Source organism: Lygodium microphyllum, chromosome 2 (assembly GCF_053477565.2).
Source record: "Lygodium microphyllum isolate KBCC chromosome 2, Lygodium_microphyllum_v1.1.10, whole genome shotgun sequence".
In the NCBI taxonomy this organism is placed as follows: domain Eukaryota; kingdom Viridiplantae; phylum Streptophyta; class Polypodiopsida; order Schizaeales; family Lygodiaceae; genus Lygodium; species Lygodium microphyllum.
This window is the reverse complement of record NC_141136.1, coordinates 97,617,523-97,635,621: the sequence shown is the minus strand read 5'-3', so window position 1 is coordinate 97,635,621 and position 18,099 is coordinate 97,617,523. Positions and strand designations below refer to the sequence as shown.

At 45.2% G+C, this 18,099-nt stretch overlaps 1 protein-coding gene across 6 annotated transcripts in view; it reads right to left on the bottom strand.

The window, feature by feature from the left end:
- The window catches only part of LOC148040060 (magnesium transporter MRS2-I-like), a 65,407-nt gene that overhangs the window by 43,462 nt on the left and 3,846 nt on the right, over positions 1-18,099 (bottom strand). For 5 of the 6 annotated variants that reach the window (XR_015693663.1, XM_087696547.1, XM_087696541.1 and 2 more), the window contains 4 exons: positions 2,299-2,328; positions 2,033-2,219; positions 1,798-1,919; positions 517-591 (listed from right to left, as the gene is read on the bottom strand). Coding sequence is in view for 5 of the 6 variants with exons in the window: in XM_087696547.1 (XP_087552673.1) it covers positions 517-591; positions 1,798-1,919; positions 2,033-2,219; positions 2,299-2,328 (414 nt within the window). In the remaining variant the exon portion in view is untranslated. Of the gene's footprint in view, positions 1-516; positions 592-1,797; positions 1,921-2,032; positions 2,220-2,298; positions 2,329-18,099 lie in introns of all 6 variants that reach the window. The other variant, XM_087696551.1, reaches the window with a different exon arrangement.

Below are 18,099 nucleotides of genomic sequence, written 5' to 3'. Positions count from 1 at the left end.
AATATTTTTCAACATGATATATTGACCATCCTCACTTGGGCTAGATACTTGAAAACCATAAGCAACCAAAAATTCCACAACCCTAAAGATGCTAACACCATAGCGTTTACACACATCTAATGGGGTGTAAGCATGGGTGGGTGCATGTGTTATCGTGCATTTTTAGCATATCAAGATACCACCATGGAGAACATTATTCTTTTGCCATCTCCAAGTGATACGTAAATTTTGTCTTGACACTTAACTTTGGCCTCCTAACCTCTTTAGCAAGAGCTCTTAGTTATACTCCTCATATTTTCTACTTCACAGTGCTTTTCCACCCCTTTCAAGGTTTCCTGCAAAGTCATATAAGTATTACCAGGAACTTTTTTTTTCCTATGGGCCATGTGCGCACCAGGCGGGGGGGTGTGGTGTGTGTGTGTGTGTGTGTGTGTGTGTGTGTGTGTGTGTGTGTGTGTGTGAGCTAAAATGTTCATTTTACCTTTCCAAAGCTATTGCAAAGAATTTGACTATTACCTTTTGTACCCGTGCCGTAAGCCTTGTCATTCTGCTTTTCAGCTTACGCACACGATCTAGATTAAGACTACTGACCTGTAATAACATTAAAAAAGGACACTTAATCTCTCAAATTATCTATTGATCCTGAACGATAATACTTAGTCACCAATGCATATAAGCACAAAAACCAGTATAATATGGACAAATTCAAAGAATATATAAAGCTGGGTAGCATAGATCACCACAGTCTTGAGGGATATAAACAAAGGATAACTATTAACTCACAACCAAACAATATATAACCATATTACATTTTCCTGCAAGCCAGTACAAAGTTCATAGTTGTTTGCTATTACTTGAAGTTCACTTTTTCATGTAAAATGTCAATTTCTATTCTTTACAAGGAGAACTTTCAATTCGAAGGATCTCCAACATGCTCTAGACAATTGCAGACAAAGGAAAGCTATTCCTTTATTACATTATGGAAAAAGTCCTGCAATGTGAAGGATCTCCAGTTTTCTACATCAACTTATGAATCGCAGAAACATGAAAATACATTTTTGTACAGACAGCACACAGAGACGTGCATAACATAAGTCACAAAAACAGATGTCATATGCACACACACACAAACAAACCATGCCTCCCATTGCATACAACTGCTAAGGTGTTGAGATAGTGAGAGCTATTGTACGTACAACCAAATTGCTTTCAGACCTCAAAGAGGGAAGTTGTCGTATGTATGTGACAAGATGGATTGACCCAGGCCACCAGCTATGCCACCAAATTGACAGCAGACACAGTAGATCCAGCAGAATATCAAGTCAGCCAGATGGCCATTAAAGTCAAATGTCAGATTAGGTCAATCTCAGGCTAGGCATCTAGAAGAGCAGCTGGGCACATGCTAATGAGTTTCAAAAGGGGAGCCTAACTATCAAATACTGATTGCTGGAATATGAATAATTTGTACTGGCAGACCTTGAAACAGGACTAAAATCCGCATGCCGACAATTGCCCTGATTATGCATATTGAACTGCATGTAACAGTTTGGAAGAACACCAATAAAAATGTTTTTAACAAATATACAAGGTCATAACAGTACAAATACAGCATGATTTTCAAAAACATTTACTGCAGTTATGATCTTGAACCAATCTCAACAATGACCATGTAATGAAGACCTCAATGACAGTAAGAAAACGTTATGCACCAACAGTCCAACTCTCACAGAGCCACCTGGATTCGTCAATATACAGAAACAATTAGTTAAAGATTTTCTGTATTTTACAAATTCTCACCTTTCTTGTCAGTTCATCTAAAGCTGGATAAGCTTCAGTCTCTAGCTCAGTTGTTCGGGCATCCAGAAAGCTACATATTGCCTCTAATGCCACCTCCAGAGCTCTAAACTCAAAAGGGGGCTCTGCAAAAAAAAGTAGATCAAAGGTAAATATACGAGATAACTTCAATCAAACAAAGCAATTCACTACAAAAATAGTATGACACAGTTCATCCTACACAAAGGAATTGACCCACCTTCATCAGTATCTAGGTTCGCAGGCAGTCGTGACTTTGACAACAACCTTAACTTTGATGGTTCCATCGCAATCCCTTCTGCTGTGGTACTGCCAGTTACTCCCAGGTCTTGTCTCATTGGTAAGCGCCTACCAAATTCTTCTACAATAGGAATGACATTCTCATCTCTTGGATTACGCAGAAGTACCTGCATCAAATGGGGGCGCAAATGAGCATCAAATAAAACATTAGGAGAGCCTTGTACAAGCTGTATACATTTACAATACCTCTTCTGCAGTAATAATTGCTTTGATATGCTGCATCAAAGAATCACAACAAGTGTAGTCAGAATTGTAATACCAAAACAAAACCCATTTCTGGTTAAAGGTAAAACAAACAAGCATTTTCCTTCTTACAATCTTATGAATAAAAAATGGTAGCCTTCTTGACACTCTTAACATTAATGTAAACCAATCAAAAGCCAACCAAGTTTGCAAGGCCGGTTGACCTTGTCTCTTAAGCTTACAAAAGAGAGAGTGAGGAGAAGTATCAATGTGTATTTACTTTACCAATTTAGATTATATCATAAAAGCCATTAGAAGTCCCAATAAACATATAGTTATTACTTCACCAATTTAGGTTAAAGCATATACATTAGCAGTTCAAAAAACATATTCCTTCTAGTCACATTGATATGCATATATCCCCAACCACCATCATTCCTATCCATTCACAGACACCTGCCCCCTCAGGTGCACCCCCCTGTTCACAAGCACAGGTGTCTGTGTAAGTGTATTCCAAAACTAAAACCGCACAGAGGACTGCATGAAGTTCAAGGTAATGTTTGCCTTTGGAAGGAAAATCGCATAAAACATTTGCAATGTCTGTGTCAGCATTGAATAATAGTGACAGCAAGATGTGATAATGCAGCTAGCATGTTCATTCTCTTAGGAGGCTGCCTACAGCATAGAAAGCTTTTCCTTTACCTGCCCTCCCCCTTCTCTCTCTCTCTCTCTCTCTCTCTCTCTCTCTCTCTCTCTCTCTCTCTCTCTCTCTCTCTCTCTCTCTCTCTCTCTCTCTCTCTCTCTCTCTCTCTCTCTCTCTCTCTCTCTCTCCGTCTCTCTCTCTCTCTCTCTCTCTCTCTCTCTCTCTCTCTCTCTCTCTCTCTCTCTCTCTCTCTCTCTCTCTCTCTCTCTCTCTCTCTCTCTCTCTCTCTCTCTCTCTCTCTCGGCCATCGATCCGCCGGAGGGAACCATCACGCCACGCTCCGAGTCGACCTGCTCCCGCCACGGCTCATCTCGCTCCCGCCATCGCTCTACTCACCTGCTCCCGACATCACGCCGTCCGAGTCCCCAAACCTCTCTCCCGGATCCCCAAAAACCCCAACACTCCTCGTCCGAGTCCACTGAAAATCGGACGCCCTCTCGTCCGACTCAGACACTGCCACGTGGACTAAACTGTCCGAGTCTCCACAATCAGACGCCGCTCGTTCGAGTCTCCGCCCTCATCCGACTCGTACACCAGCCCCTCGTCCGAATCGCACAATCGGACGCCCCCTTTCCACGTGACCACGCGCCTCGTCCAAGTCGACGACCGGACCATACCGTCCGAGTCGTCGGACCACGCACGCCAGCCCGCCCCGGCCATCGCCCTCCCTGCTCCCTCGACAGGAGCAGTCGCCATCCCTCCTCTCCTCACAGGCCCTGGCCTCGGCACCCATACCACCCCACCGCCACTAGCCCTGCCCATACCCGACTTTTCCACCACCTCCCAACACCGCCCATCACGCATCCGCAACCACAATGAGGCCGGATGCTCACATCCCTTGAGCAAGCCCCGGAACCGTGAGGAAGGGATGGGCTCGAACAAGACATCCCCGTCACCAAGCAGCCGCACAAGGGGGGAGAAGAATGAGAAATACTCAGCGATTTGGAGCAGCATTGACAAGGTGACAGACTACCACACAAGGAAAGGCATGGAGGCCCTCCGAGATGTATGCAAGGTGCATGACCAAGACATCAGCAACATCAAGGAAATCATGGCAGCAATGTGCGCGGAAACTGCATACCAAATCAAGGAGGAAATAAGCACGAAAGTGCAAGAATGGAAGAACGAAATCTACGCCGAGATCACATCACACTTCACCTCCTGGAAGGTGGACATTGAAATGTCCCTCCAGGAGAGAAACAGGGTGATCGAAGAACTGAGGCACGAGCTCAATGAATATAGAAACCAGCTGGACCTACTCAAGAAGGAGGAAGGAGAAATCACCGAAACAACGCCCACCAAGGTGCAATCCGAGATCAACAAGCTGAAGACACAAGTAACAAAGGAGCTCAACACGTGGGCGAATATAGTGAAACAAGCACAAGCCGAAGTGGCCGAGAACTCCAAATAGATTGAGGTAGCCAAGAAGTCACCAACAAAGAAAGAGGAGTTTGTGAATGCAGCACTGGAGGAGGAGAAAAGGAGAAAGCTCAGAGCGCTCCACATCCGGGTGGTCGGATGGAAGGAAGGGGATAGCCCCCTGGCAGATGCCCAACAGATATGTGAAAAGCTGGGAGTAGAGGACCCTCAAATAGTGGGGAATGCATGGCGTGTAGGGAAAGACCTCACCAAGGGAAGGCCTCTTATCCTCAAATTTGCCAACCTAGAATCCAGACGAGCCTTCCTCTCTAAAAGGACAGCTCTAAAAGGGGAAAAAGTCTACCTGGAGGATGACCTCACACCCGCACAGGTGGCACACCGTAAAGAATGCATGCCACAGATCCTGGAGACTCGCAAAGCGGGAAAATGGGCAGTATACAGAGATGGTCGGGTCATCATCACAGATAAGCGCCAACGACGAGGCGCGGCCTATGAGACCCACCTGAGTTTTGCAGTGTGGAACTGCAACGGAGCTATGAAAACAGATGCAGGATTATTCCAAGAGACCTTCACCAGCAAGGACATCGTCCTCTACACAGAAACCCACCAAAGCCCAGGCACCTACTTACCAGAAGTGAGGGGATATAGATGGGAGACGGCATGCCGCCCTAGAGCCCGAACAAAAGGAGGGACCCGAGGGTCCGGAGGGGTGGCTGTGTTGTACAGGGAGGAGCTACAACCCATGGTGCAAGTCATGCGGAAAGATGAGGAAGCCCGGTTCATGTGGATCCGGATACACACAGATCGCCCCCGAGACATATACATGGCGGTGTGCTATTTCCCACCAGCACACTCCCCATACGCACCACAGAAGGGCGAGTCACCATACCTACCACTGTACGAAGATATCATGCACTACTCCAACTTGGGGGATGTCATGTTGGCTGGAGACTTCAACGCACGCACAGCACAAAGGCAGACCCCCTTCTTCGAGAGCGAAGACCACATGTACAAAGAGGTTGCACTGGAGGAGATAGGACTCAACCGGGCGTCACAGGACACAGCTGAGTGCACCGAATATGGCGAACACCTACTGGCGTTAGGGGGGGCACACGGACTGGCCATCCTCAACGGTCTCGACAGATGGCCCGGGTTGGATGCCCTCACATGCTTCCCACACAAGCACGCGGCCAATTGCATCGGACGGGGGGCACATGGAGCACACACACAGAAACTGGGAGCAAGCACAGTGGACTATGTCCTCGGCTCTCTATCACTTATCCCCGACGTCCAATCCTTTAAAATATCACCTCGCCCACTCGCAGTGGCTGCCGACCATGCATACCTGCAATTTGACATAACCTGCAGGTATGACCTAGCCCCCCCAGCAAGCAACCCCCCAAGATTCCCCAGGTACCACTTTACCAGGCTAACTGCGAGCGCATACTCCGACCATCTCTATTGGAGCCTGCAAGAAATGAACCCCCACGCACCCCTGGAGGAGGTCACAGCACAGTTGGCGGGCACACTACACACCTCAGCTGCCGAATACTTTCCCCACACATCCCCCTCCCCCCACCCCACCCCCCCGAACAAGAATGTCCCACAGAATAGCTGGTACAACGCAAAATGCAGGGAAACCCGGCTCCGTCTTCAACAGGACGAAGCACGGGGAGTACACACGCATAAACAGGCACGCTTGATCTTCCGTTGCACTAGAAACGAGCCTACCTCTCCAAAGTGGAACACGAATTCTACCAGCTATTCTTAGGACAGGACAGCAAAGAGGCATGGAAGGCGTTTCAGGAACCCCGAGCCCAGACGCCCATCACCTCCCCGGACATTTGGCACGCATATGCAACCTCACTATACCAAGTACCCAAGCAGCCCCAGCTACCCCGGCCCCCAGGGGGCAGACCCGGATCATCCACATTCTTCAGCACGGGGCGGGTTCGGGACGCCATTGATAGACTCCAAAATGGCCGTGCCCAAGACCACGAAGGCTTGGTAGCAGAGCACTTGACCCATGCTAGAGACATACTGGCACCTCTCCTAGCACACATGGTCAACAGAGCCCTATGCGAAGGCTTCCCAGCCAATTGGTCAGCTAACACCATAATACCTATCCTGAAGGCCGGAGACCCCATGGTTCCCACGAACTACCGAACAGTCATGATTGGCCATGTACTAGCCAAGCTCTATGGATCCATACTGGACCACGAGCTGAGCAAGTGGGCGGAGCAACACCAACACCGAGCAGCAGGACAAGCAGGGTTTAGGAGGGGGTTCTGCACCCTTGACCATATCCTCACATTGAGAGCCATCATAGAGGAGGGCAGAGCACATGGAAGACGGGTGTACTGCTGCTTCGTGGACTTCCGCAAGGCCTTTGACATAGTCCCACGAGCGAGGCTCACGCAGAGACTACAGGAATTGGAGGTACCAACTGAAATACGATGGGGGATACTGGCACTATACGAATCGGTAACAGGGCCGAGTTCGGGCACCGGTAGGGCTGTCAAAGGAGATCACCAGCACCATCGGAGTCAAGCAGGGATGCCCACTCTCGCCCACCCTATTTGGCCTCTACATTGATGAGATCTCAGAGTACATAGATAGATTGGGCGAGGAGGGATCGAGCCTAGGAGGGACACTGATACCTATCTTACTATATGCGGACGACATAGTCCTCATCTCCAGCACACCTGAAGGGCTACAGCGCCAACTGGACGCACTACAGGCCTTCTGCCAAGACAAAGACCTAACTGTGAACCTGGGGAAAACCAAGGTCATGGTGTTCAACACGTCAACCCAATGGCTCCGACGGTCGGTACCCCCCTTCACATACGGCGGAGAAACCGTGGACGTGGTCCAAAGATACGTCTATCTGGGGATTACATTCTCTGGACCGAGATTTACCCTGAGAAAAGCCGCGGAAGATAGACTAACCCGAGGCTATGCAGCCCTCGGGTCAATGGAGAACCAATGTGCCCACATACAGTTCCAAGAACCCCGGACAAAGCTCTGGCTTTTTGACACCTTGGTCACACCAGCCCTCATGTACGGGGCTCCCATATGGGGGTCCAATCTCTACCACACGCGGAGGGCCCCACAGGATCAGCCACTGCCTAAGGAGGAGGCCACCTATGAGGGATGGGAGCAGATGGAGAGACCCTTAATACTTATGATCTCACGGATGATCCGAAGCAAGCCCTCCATACCACACGAGATCATCCGCGCAGAGCTGGGGGCACCGCCCCTCGTGGCTGAGGCCCTCTTCTAGACCGTGACCTTGCGCCGAATATGGAACCTGCCCCGGCACAGGTACCCCAAACTCGCCCTGAAGTCATCCAAACAGCTAGCAACACAAGGGGACACTGAGTGCTGGTATGCCCGAACAGAGACCTGGCTACGGCTCCATGGCCTGCACATGGACCACCTTCCCCCACTACAATACAGCCTAGACTGCCCACACTTGGAGCTCAGCCGAGAGGAGGTAAATCGCATCACCAGAATGGATATCATCCAGACAGACACCACCAGGACATGGGTGACCCCCACGTCGAAACTAGGAACCAAGAAGGCTTTCTACCGAGAACACTTCCTGCATATCTCCCCGGACGGCTTCATCACCTGCCCAAGCTACATGGACACACACCTGTCTCACGGGGTCAGAAGTGCCATCGGACAGATCCGCACATCCTCACACCAACTACGGGTCGAAACGCGCAGATACGGGGCCAGCCCCCTCCCCCCAGAAGACCGAATCTGTCAGCTCTGCCATCTCGAGCCAGAGACAGAGGAACACTATATCTATAGATGCCCAATGTACTACGAAATCCGGGGACGCTTCCACTGCCTATTCAGCGAAGGATTCGGACCACTCTCCAAGGTGATGGAATTCAAAGACCAGAGATGCCTGGGGCTCTTTCTACTGGAAATACGACGCCACAGAGACCACCTCCTACGAACCACGGAGCAAAGACAAGGAGCCACCAACCAACGCACACTCAACGACTTCTACCAAATACCAGCTACCCTCCCCACCACCGAGCCCCCACCAGCCCAACCGGCCTCCCGGCCCCCGGGGGCCACCTTAGAAATAGCCACAGCGAGAGGTTAAGCCCGGTGCCCACGCCCCGCCGGCCCCCATCCCCGCAAAAGACACTGATCGAAGATACAAGGGATACTACGCCGCCATCGGAGGGCCCTGCCCCGCCGCTTTAGCCTCTCCATGCTAGACCGACCCATGCGGGACATCTTAGGATGAACACCCCAGGAGCAGTTCCACACCGCACTGGGAGTACCTCTAGATTGTATCTAGTCCAGATATCATTTTGTACCTACTCAATTTAGTTCAACATAGCATAAATGTTAGCTTCACTGGGACTTTTGAAATCTCCCAGACATTTGTATGCAACATTTTGGTCTCATAGGTCAACTTGGCCTGTTGTAGACATTAATATAACTTTCTTTCTTCTTTCTTTCTTTCTCTGTGTTTGTGAAAACACATTTGTATTTGGTTGACTGCTCCCACAATCCCTTCCAAAATGCCCACTTTACTTACAATTATAACAAAGAACTGTAATTAGAAGAGCAGAAGCTCAATTTTCAAAGAGATAAGAAGAGCAGAAGCACTACTTGGGGTCTAAGCATCCTTTGATTCAAAAGATAGAACATTTGCATCCTTTACTTCTTTCTGACCTCAGAAAAGCTCAATTTCTAAAGGGATTAGGAGGCATAAGAGCATTGCCTAACTTTTTTGATGATGAAAATACAACATTTATGTCCTGTTGGCAATGACATCAATACCTTGACCATCAAGAGTTGAAATGCCTGTGTCGATGGGCCATTGAAACCAGCCTTCGGAAACCATCTAAAGGGCAATAAACATAAACAACTTGCACACATAAATAAATCACTAATAAACGAAAGACTCACTGAACAAGAGAGCTAGAATGCTCCTACATAATAAACGACACATGATAGGCCCCAAAGGTTTACATCCCTTTCGGTATTTCTTTAGCATTATTCAAAGCTTGCATAGATCACAAGTGATCTGCTGTCACAAACCAGCACTCTTTTAATGCCTGTGTTTCCAATCTGCCTTGCTGTTGAATCAGCCCAAACTTGTCTCGAATGCATTCTTCTCAGTTGCTCTCACCAACTTTGACCATATGCATAACAAACATATCCATTCACACTACAAGTGTAATACATGAGAACATATGTTGGCCTCAGTTCAATTGACTTGCAAAAGTGACAAAGGGGGTGCAAACTTTGTCCCCACACACTTGCACCCTACAAATGATATGTAATACATGTAGATCTCAATTCCAAACCAATCTGACCTGCTTGCGAAGCCTTGGCCCTGTTCATGCATCAATCCCACTGCTTTGCCCTAACCTTTGCACATCTAGTTCATTGTCAAACTAAGTAAATTCAAACCTGCACCATTGCCATAGCAAACAACATTTGATTCATGCACTAACATGAGGCAATTACTCTAATTGCATTCCCCAAAATTTCCTATACAATTCCCATGACATAAGAACTACAATGTCTCTTTGCATGCTCTACATGAGTGCCAACAGCTATACTTCAGCGTTTTCAAGTGACATAACTGTCCAAACATGAACTTAACATCCATCTTACTATTCATATTATGCTTGTATAGCTTGTGTCATGTCATATATGCAAGTTGGAGATCTATGCGGGCATTTTCATAGTTATCATCACCAACATGCTCAATATTGCATGATATGGTAACGTGCACAAAACCACTGGAAGTTCACATGTTGTGTGCAAGTTGGAGATCTATATAGGCATTTTCATTGTCCATGACCAACATGCTCGATATCATGTGATATGACAACATGCGCAAAACAATTGGAAGTTCACGAGACCATGATGATCCAATGCTTGATAGGTTCACTTTCCTCTCAATCAAAGCAATATGGGCATTGGGACACTATTTGTGCGAGAGGTGGGCATGGGTGTCACATCCAAGCAAGTGGTAGATATGGTGATAAAGTCTTGGTTGATGCTCATGCCATGCTTACAACATATCTATGGCATGAAGGAGTATGTGCACAATCTCCTCATACTCGAGATAATCAAAGGACCTATGGAGGCTACCACGCCAAGGCCATGGCAAACCTTAATAAATCACTCAATGAAATGCAAGCATTTTTTTTTTCCAATTTTTTTAATTTTTTTAACAAGAGTAGAGTACACAGTATAGGCTTTCGCCATCACTAACAACATCATCTAAATTGGCATAATACCCAATACAATAGTATCACATATCTACATCAATGCCTATTTGCCATACAATCGAAGACTATTGGATGCATACTTAAAGACGAGAAAAATCCATGGTCATGATGTGCTTTCCATGGGGCTAGTTCATGACAAGCAATGAGATTCAGCTCTTTCTACTCTCTATGGTAAAGGATTAATATGATAGTATCAACATCAATGTCTTTGAGGCACCTTAACGGGTGGCTCGATCACCCATTGCATGGGTATCCATGATTCTCCTTAATTGCCATGGTTGTATGTACTTGGTGGTACATGTTTCTAGAGGATCATTGTTGTAGGATGAGACATGGTGATGGCTCCTAGAGGCTTGATATTCCCCATCAGCGTATACTTCCGTGGTGGTGCAAGGTTCTAGCACATCATTAATGTGTTATGGAACATGGTGATGGTTTCTAGGGGCTCATTATTCCCTATCAACATATATTTCCTTGTACTTGTCACCATGATCTAAGGGGTGTGCTACTTTTGTACATTTATGGGCTTTATGGGCTTCCATTGGGCATTCGGGAGGCAACTAAGTGGGCAGATAGGTTGGGCCTATTTCCTTATACTTGTCACCCATGATCTAAGAGAGAATGCTAGTTTTGTACTTGGTTGTTTCGGGCCTCATTCTACCGCCCATATATGTCAGCTCCTCTCCACTCTCCATTATCACATCTTGAATGCTGGCATCCTATGAGGGGCAACTACTAAGCACTTTTAAGAAAAGTAATTAGCATAGCTTTTTCAAAAGTGAAATGCAATCCTTATCCGACTTAGAAACACTTTCAACATTTTCATTACTATCTTTGTGTCCAACGTGGTGCAACAATGGAAGCATAGACAAGTGCTGAAATAAGCTGCTGAACACGAGACAAAAGAGAAAGAAAACAAAAGAACAATGCAAAGGATGAAAACTCAAAGATGTGCTCAAGAAATGGAATCCGTATACCAAACACGAGAATGATGTGTACAACAATGAGTCACTGGCTGCATGGACACCGGCACTAACATTGGCTGCTCTCTCCAATAGGAAGACCACCTAAAGAATGATGATAACTAAAATGGGACGATAATAAATAGGCCCAAAATATGCCAAATACGGCAGCTGGTCGGCCAACATTTAATGTTGGTCAGAAATGACCACCATAAAATGCCTAAAATACCCAATAATGTCAAGCATAGCCCAAACTCACACATGAGTTGTTTAGACTGTTAGCACCCTCTCTTGGTTCTTCGGTAATTTGATACAATACAATGATGCAATGATAATCAAATACAACAAAAAACTACCAGAGTAGAACCATGGATACCCAAGTAGTGGGTGATCAAGCCACCACCAAGGTGCCTTGAAGAAAACCTGACATCGATAGCTATCGTACCAGCCCCTAAAAATAGAGGAGAAGAGTCATAACACATCTCGGTATCTGTCAACAATGTCGCACAATAGCATACAAGACCATCCTGTCAAAAATGCCTTTGAACATATATGACCATGGATTCCCCGCCTTTGGCCAAGACAGCCAACGTGTTCATCATGTGAGCTCAAGACTAGGAGCCAATCCCACTCACCGTCAAATAACAGCCCATGATGAACTTGGATATTAATCCCATCCCCAGGATTTAAACTTACCAGACTTCAGTTGATGCGTCAAGAATGTCCCTCTAGAACATGTGGACCTATATATCTTTATAGATCAGGCTCGGCTACACCATCTCACCACTCTCACACACTCTCTCTCTGGCACCGGAGAATTACGAGGGATGACCTCATCACCTAGACTAGAAAGCAATTGAGAAAGGGGCAATCAAGCCTTTCTCGTGGTTTAAAGAAGTGGATCCCTTCCGCGCCATGGACTTATCCTTGGCCAAAGGATCAGAGTCGGAGTTTAAGGGGGAAGAGGATGAGCATCATAAGAGTTTGCATACTGCTTCTTCTTCCGTGAGGCTACTAACACCTTGCAATCCTGCAAGTGGCCCTTTTTACCACAATGATAACACTGGATCTTCGACGTCTTCTTCCTATCACCCCTCTCTGAAGTTGTAAAGGCCTCACTAGAACCTCCATAATGAGATGAGAGCCTCCCCTATAAACGCAAAGATGCCTCGTGCTCAAGCAGCATTGAGGACATATGTGTAAAGCTCACAAGTATAGATGATGTCTACGCCCTCAAAGCATTCCCCACTCCATCAAACTCTAAGGGGAGCTTGTAGAGTATCGTTTCCACTAGATGTGCCTCGGGAAGGGCAAACAGCATGTGTCAAAGCTAGAACTGTACCTCTATAACATGGAGCAAAAATGACTGAATTGTGTCCCTAGACTCAAACTTCATTTGCTTAAGCTGTCCATAAAGGTACATGGCACACATAGGGGAAGGTGTCTTATACAACATCTGAAGCTTCAACCAGATTTTTGGTGATGTTCTATAGAAGATAACTGCCAATAGAACTTCTTTAGAAATACACCGAGGCAGCATAGAAGACGCACGTGTATCGTCAAAATCCCATGTAAGCACAACTTTCTCATGGTTGTTCTCGTCAAAATCTTCGAGAAGAGAAAAAAGACACTAAGGCTGAGGAATAGCTCCACATACAATATACAAATCTGATTCTGCACAAACCAAGCTTTCATCACTGCACTCCATGTAAGATAGTCAGGTCCATGTAACTTACCATCTGTAGAAGTGCACCGAGGAGCCATTTGGAGAGGATAAGAAGAGAAGTAGAGAATAGAAGGTATATAGAGAGAGAATACAGCTAAACCAACAACAAAGACTTTCACAAAATGAGAGTTTACATACAGTGTCACCAAAAATCTGATCAAAAACAAAGGCTAACTACTAAAATGAAGAAAAACCAATCAAAAACAGCAAAAACGGCCTGTACAAATAGTCGCACAGCCACATTTAGGGATAGAAAATGAAAAATGCAGACTGGTTGAGCATTTAATGCAGCAAACTGATGATTACAGGCTGAAAACGCAGATTGTTGGTCTGAAAAGCGCAAGCCGGATCAGCAGGGGAAAGAAAGACCTATAATCAGCAGAAAAATCATAGCAAGAACCGAGATTCTACAATCTAATACCATGTCAAAAGTGCTGCAGCAATGGAAGCATAGACAAGTGCTGAAATAAACTGGTGAACACAAGACAGAAGAGAAAGAAAACAAAAGAACACTGCAAAGAAAGAGAACTCGGAGATGTGCTCAAGAAATGGAATCCATATACCAAATAGGAGAATGAGGCGTACAACAATGAGTCACTAGCTCCATGGACACTGGCATTGGCACTAGCTCCTCTCTCCAACAAGAAGACCACCTAAATAATGATGATGACTAAAATGGGAGGAGGAGGAGCCACTAAATAAATAGGCCCAAAATATGCCAAACATGACAGTTGGTCGGCCAGCAATAAATGCCTAAATTAGCACTAAGATGACCACCATAAAATGCCCCAAGATACCTAATAATGTCAATCATAGCCCAGTCTCACACTAGCTATTTAGACTACTAACACTTTGTCCTTGGTAGAAAGCAAGTATGTTAAAATATGGTTTTTCATTACTTTTGAAACAACAAAAGCTGATATAACCGGGACTAATTCCCCTTTTAGTTTTACATCCAAAGTATGGACCTTGCCCTTATGTTGAATAATAATAACTTTGCCATTGGAGTCAATCACTACATACAGACAATGACACGAAGGCACACCAAGCAATGCATCACAACCCTCAAGTGATGCAATGAAGAACTCTTTGTTGCCCACACAACTATGTATATGCAAGCAAAGCTTCACAAAAAGAGGTATGACTAGCTTTGAATGGCCCTTGCATGCCATATCAATCTCTCCCATGGGTCCCATCTCATCCTCTCTCATGTGTAGACGGGCTCCAAAGTCTATGAAGATAAAATTGGCTCTTGCTCCATTATCAAAGAAAGTCGATGTATGCTAATTCTTGATCTTCCCCCATGCTCTACAAAGCTCAATAGCATCATCATTGGACTCACCAATTTGACTACAATGGGCACCAAACCAATCAATGTTTTGGGCTTTCTCCCCTTGGAATCTCCATTATTTTCAGCTTTTATAACTTGTTGCCTACCAGGACAGTCCTTTGCCATATGTCCCTCTTGTCCACATACAAAGCATTTATTAGCAACCATTAATTATCTACATTGTGCAACAAATTTACAAATCTTTCCTTGCTGTTTTTGCCCCTTCTCAGTCCATTTTGAGATGTGCTTCTCTTCTCAACCTTCGAAAACTTTTTGGATGCCTTCTTGTCATCATCTTGAAAGCCCAAATCCTTTCCACACAACAAAGCATCAGCTCTGCTTGCCATCCTTATGAGTTGTGACATGCAAGCCACACCGGTCGTCATGCAAAGATTCATGATTCCTTTAGGGAGCCCACAAGAATACTTTCTCAATTTGCTCATGCAGGGGGACAGCACAATTATAGTTGCCAAGAAGCATGTTTCCTACACCTAAGAAATATAGGAAAGAGGTAGGCATTTGAAAAACGTAGAAAACATCCAAATTGATATTTTTTGGTCACAGTGTCCACAATTGGTACAAGAATGTGCAGCTATGCTCGCGTTTAGCCTCAACTCCTATCTGCCAACTAGGCCAAACTCTTTCAACTTGTGATTCATGGCTGCTACTATTGCATACATGAAGGGGCTTGTGATAATAAATCGTGGAATACATTGTACTATGTATGTGTTATGTAAGTTGTTGGTCTATTCATTGTTTTCAATAATTTTCATCTCAAAAGAAAGGCTCGAACTTCATCTCTCTACCACCCTCATTATTGTCCTTTACTGGTCCTTTTATTGTGAAGTTATCATAAACTAGCAACTACAAAAAGGGTGCACTTGCTATACTTCCATTATAACCAACACTATATGAAGCATTTCCATGACCAACATTCATTCCTTGAGCCCCATATACACAACAAGGTTTTGACACCTTACCATACATGCCACTTTGTGCCCTAAGCATCACGCCCATACTACCCAAACATGGGCCTTTGCATTCCGCTTACCATATCCAGATACATGGGTCTTGCATTCCATGCATTGGTTGATGCATACCATAAGGATTTGTACCATACATCCCCATATGCGATCCTTGACCAGCCATACGAAGGAATATTGTACCACCACCAAAGTACCCCTGGCTCTTGCTTGGGAGCTTCTCGCTATCCCTAGGCTTTAGAGAATGACATCTTCTTCTTGCCCTTATTTTTTTCTTCTAAGAGTTCAAGAGCTGCATGAATTGAGGACCCTTGGCCAACTAGGCAAAGATATGTGCTATTATTCTCAACCGAGCCTTAAACCGGTCGTTATATTCTTCATTAGCATCTTGTGGTCTAAAGGACCCACTTCTTACTTTAAACCCACATTCTCTTCTTGCTACCTATGCTACGAGCTTGTTTCAAGATTAGGCATTGCATTTGCTTTGTGTACCCTCAAATTATGAGACACCATCGTGACTTGAACCACTATATGATGACATGCTTGCTGTAATGCACTCAACTGATCACAATTTCAATAACATGTGACTTCACTAACTTGCATACAAGTGCCTCGGTCCCACCTACTCAAGGGCGTTGATGAGTGTTGTCCAGTGGAGACATATCCCAAGTGCAATAACCACTAGTCATACCAAAGGTTGATGAAGGAAAGTGTTGAAAACACAAAAATGACCTATTGTAGATGTAAACGCACGTCAGGACGATGCTGGAAATGGAAGGGGACAACAAGAGGGAAACCAAAACACGACAATCTCTAGGGTTGGAACTAGTAAATGCAACAATGTAACTGCCTAAAGATGATGGCATCTCATTACTCGCCACAATGGGAGGCTAGGCAACAGCTGTAGACCACATAACAGCATTCATTGGGGGCTGTACAGCTAGTGAAAGAGGGCCGATGGCCGAAACTTGCAAGGTAAGGATGGGCTGAATGGTGGGCAGCCTATCTACCTATAGATGCAACAAGATCCTCCCAAATTAGGATTTTGCTTATGGGATACATAAAAACTCTAGAACTGCGTACCGTTTGATGAAACCTTTGGTGATTTACATGTTTTGCGGCTGTTTTAAAGAGCTAATCAGTTTGTAATGCAATTTTAGCTCAACAATGACAAGCTTAAAGACCCTGACTATCTAGCTTGGAGTGGGTGACGCAAGCATAGTTTGTGCAAAAGCAACTTTGATATATTGTTTCAGGATCTACCTTGCATTCTTGAAAACGTTCTCCTATTCTATCTTGTTGGGATAAAGACAATCATGAGGAATCAATCCCAATTAGGACAACAACAATATCACACCATATTCAATGCTTCTACAATGCATCTCAAAGTCGGTCCTTCCAATGCTCACCTCTCCTAGAAAACATCTCCTAGGATGAGGAAGAAGGTCCAGCTTATGTACGAGGCTTCTTCAACCACATGAGTTGTCACTCTCTACAATTAATTGCAAAATATTAGGTTCGAGGCGATTGGTGTGATTGAATCGTTCATTTTTCGAGTAGCATTGATCCATGAGAGTTGCTACTCTCTACGATCAATTGCAAATATTAGACTTAAGGCAACTAGTATAATTCAATCATTCATTCCTCAAGTAACATTGATCTAAGATCAACTTTGCAACATGCAATCTGCTCTTCCTAAAGCCCATCTTGTGGGGACTGTACTCCATAAATTACCTCTAGAGTTTGATGGCATTGCCAATGCCTTACAAGCTCCAACATTGAACACACCTAATAGGTACCAATACATGACATCATTGCCACTTGAGCATGAGTCTATAAGTACAACAGAGGTTTCAATCTTAATCTAACAACCTCCCTTTGGATGCTTTGCTTGCTTCCAAAAGGGGTAACACACAAAAGAAGAAGAAGATGAAGAAGGGCCAATGCTACCATTGTGGTAAAAAGGGGCAGCCTCCATAAGGATTGCAAGGAGCTAGCAATGTTGTGGGAACAAAAGGAGAAGAAGAAGAAGAGCAAGGATAACTCCAACTCTTCATCAACCTCAAATTCCAACTCTGGCTCCGGCCATGTAATCAAGGCCAAAGGCCTCAAAAGCATTCTTCTAGACTGTGAAGAAAATACCCTAACACAAAAACACAAATAACATCGTACAACAAAGCACATACTGATAGAACACAGTTAGGGTTAGGGTAACTCAGAGACAATAACAGAATGAATAAAGTGATATGACTACTGAATATGCAATGCTCATGCAACAAACACACTATGCAATGAATGAACACTGTACCTCGAACTCCTGTGTCTCAAGAATCAAGGCAAGGATAATGAACTAGAGAGTGTGCCGTACTCTAAACAGATCCTGAATCGCAACAAGGCTACCTCTAGATGTCGAGCACCAGCAAATGCAGCCAAGTAAGGCTG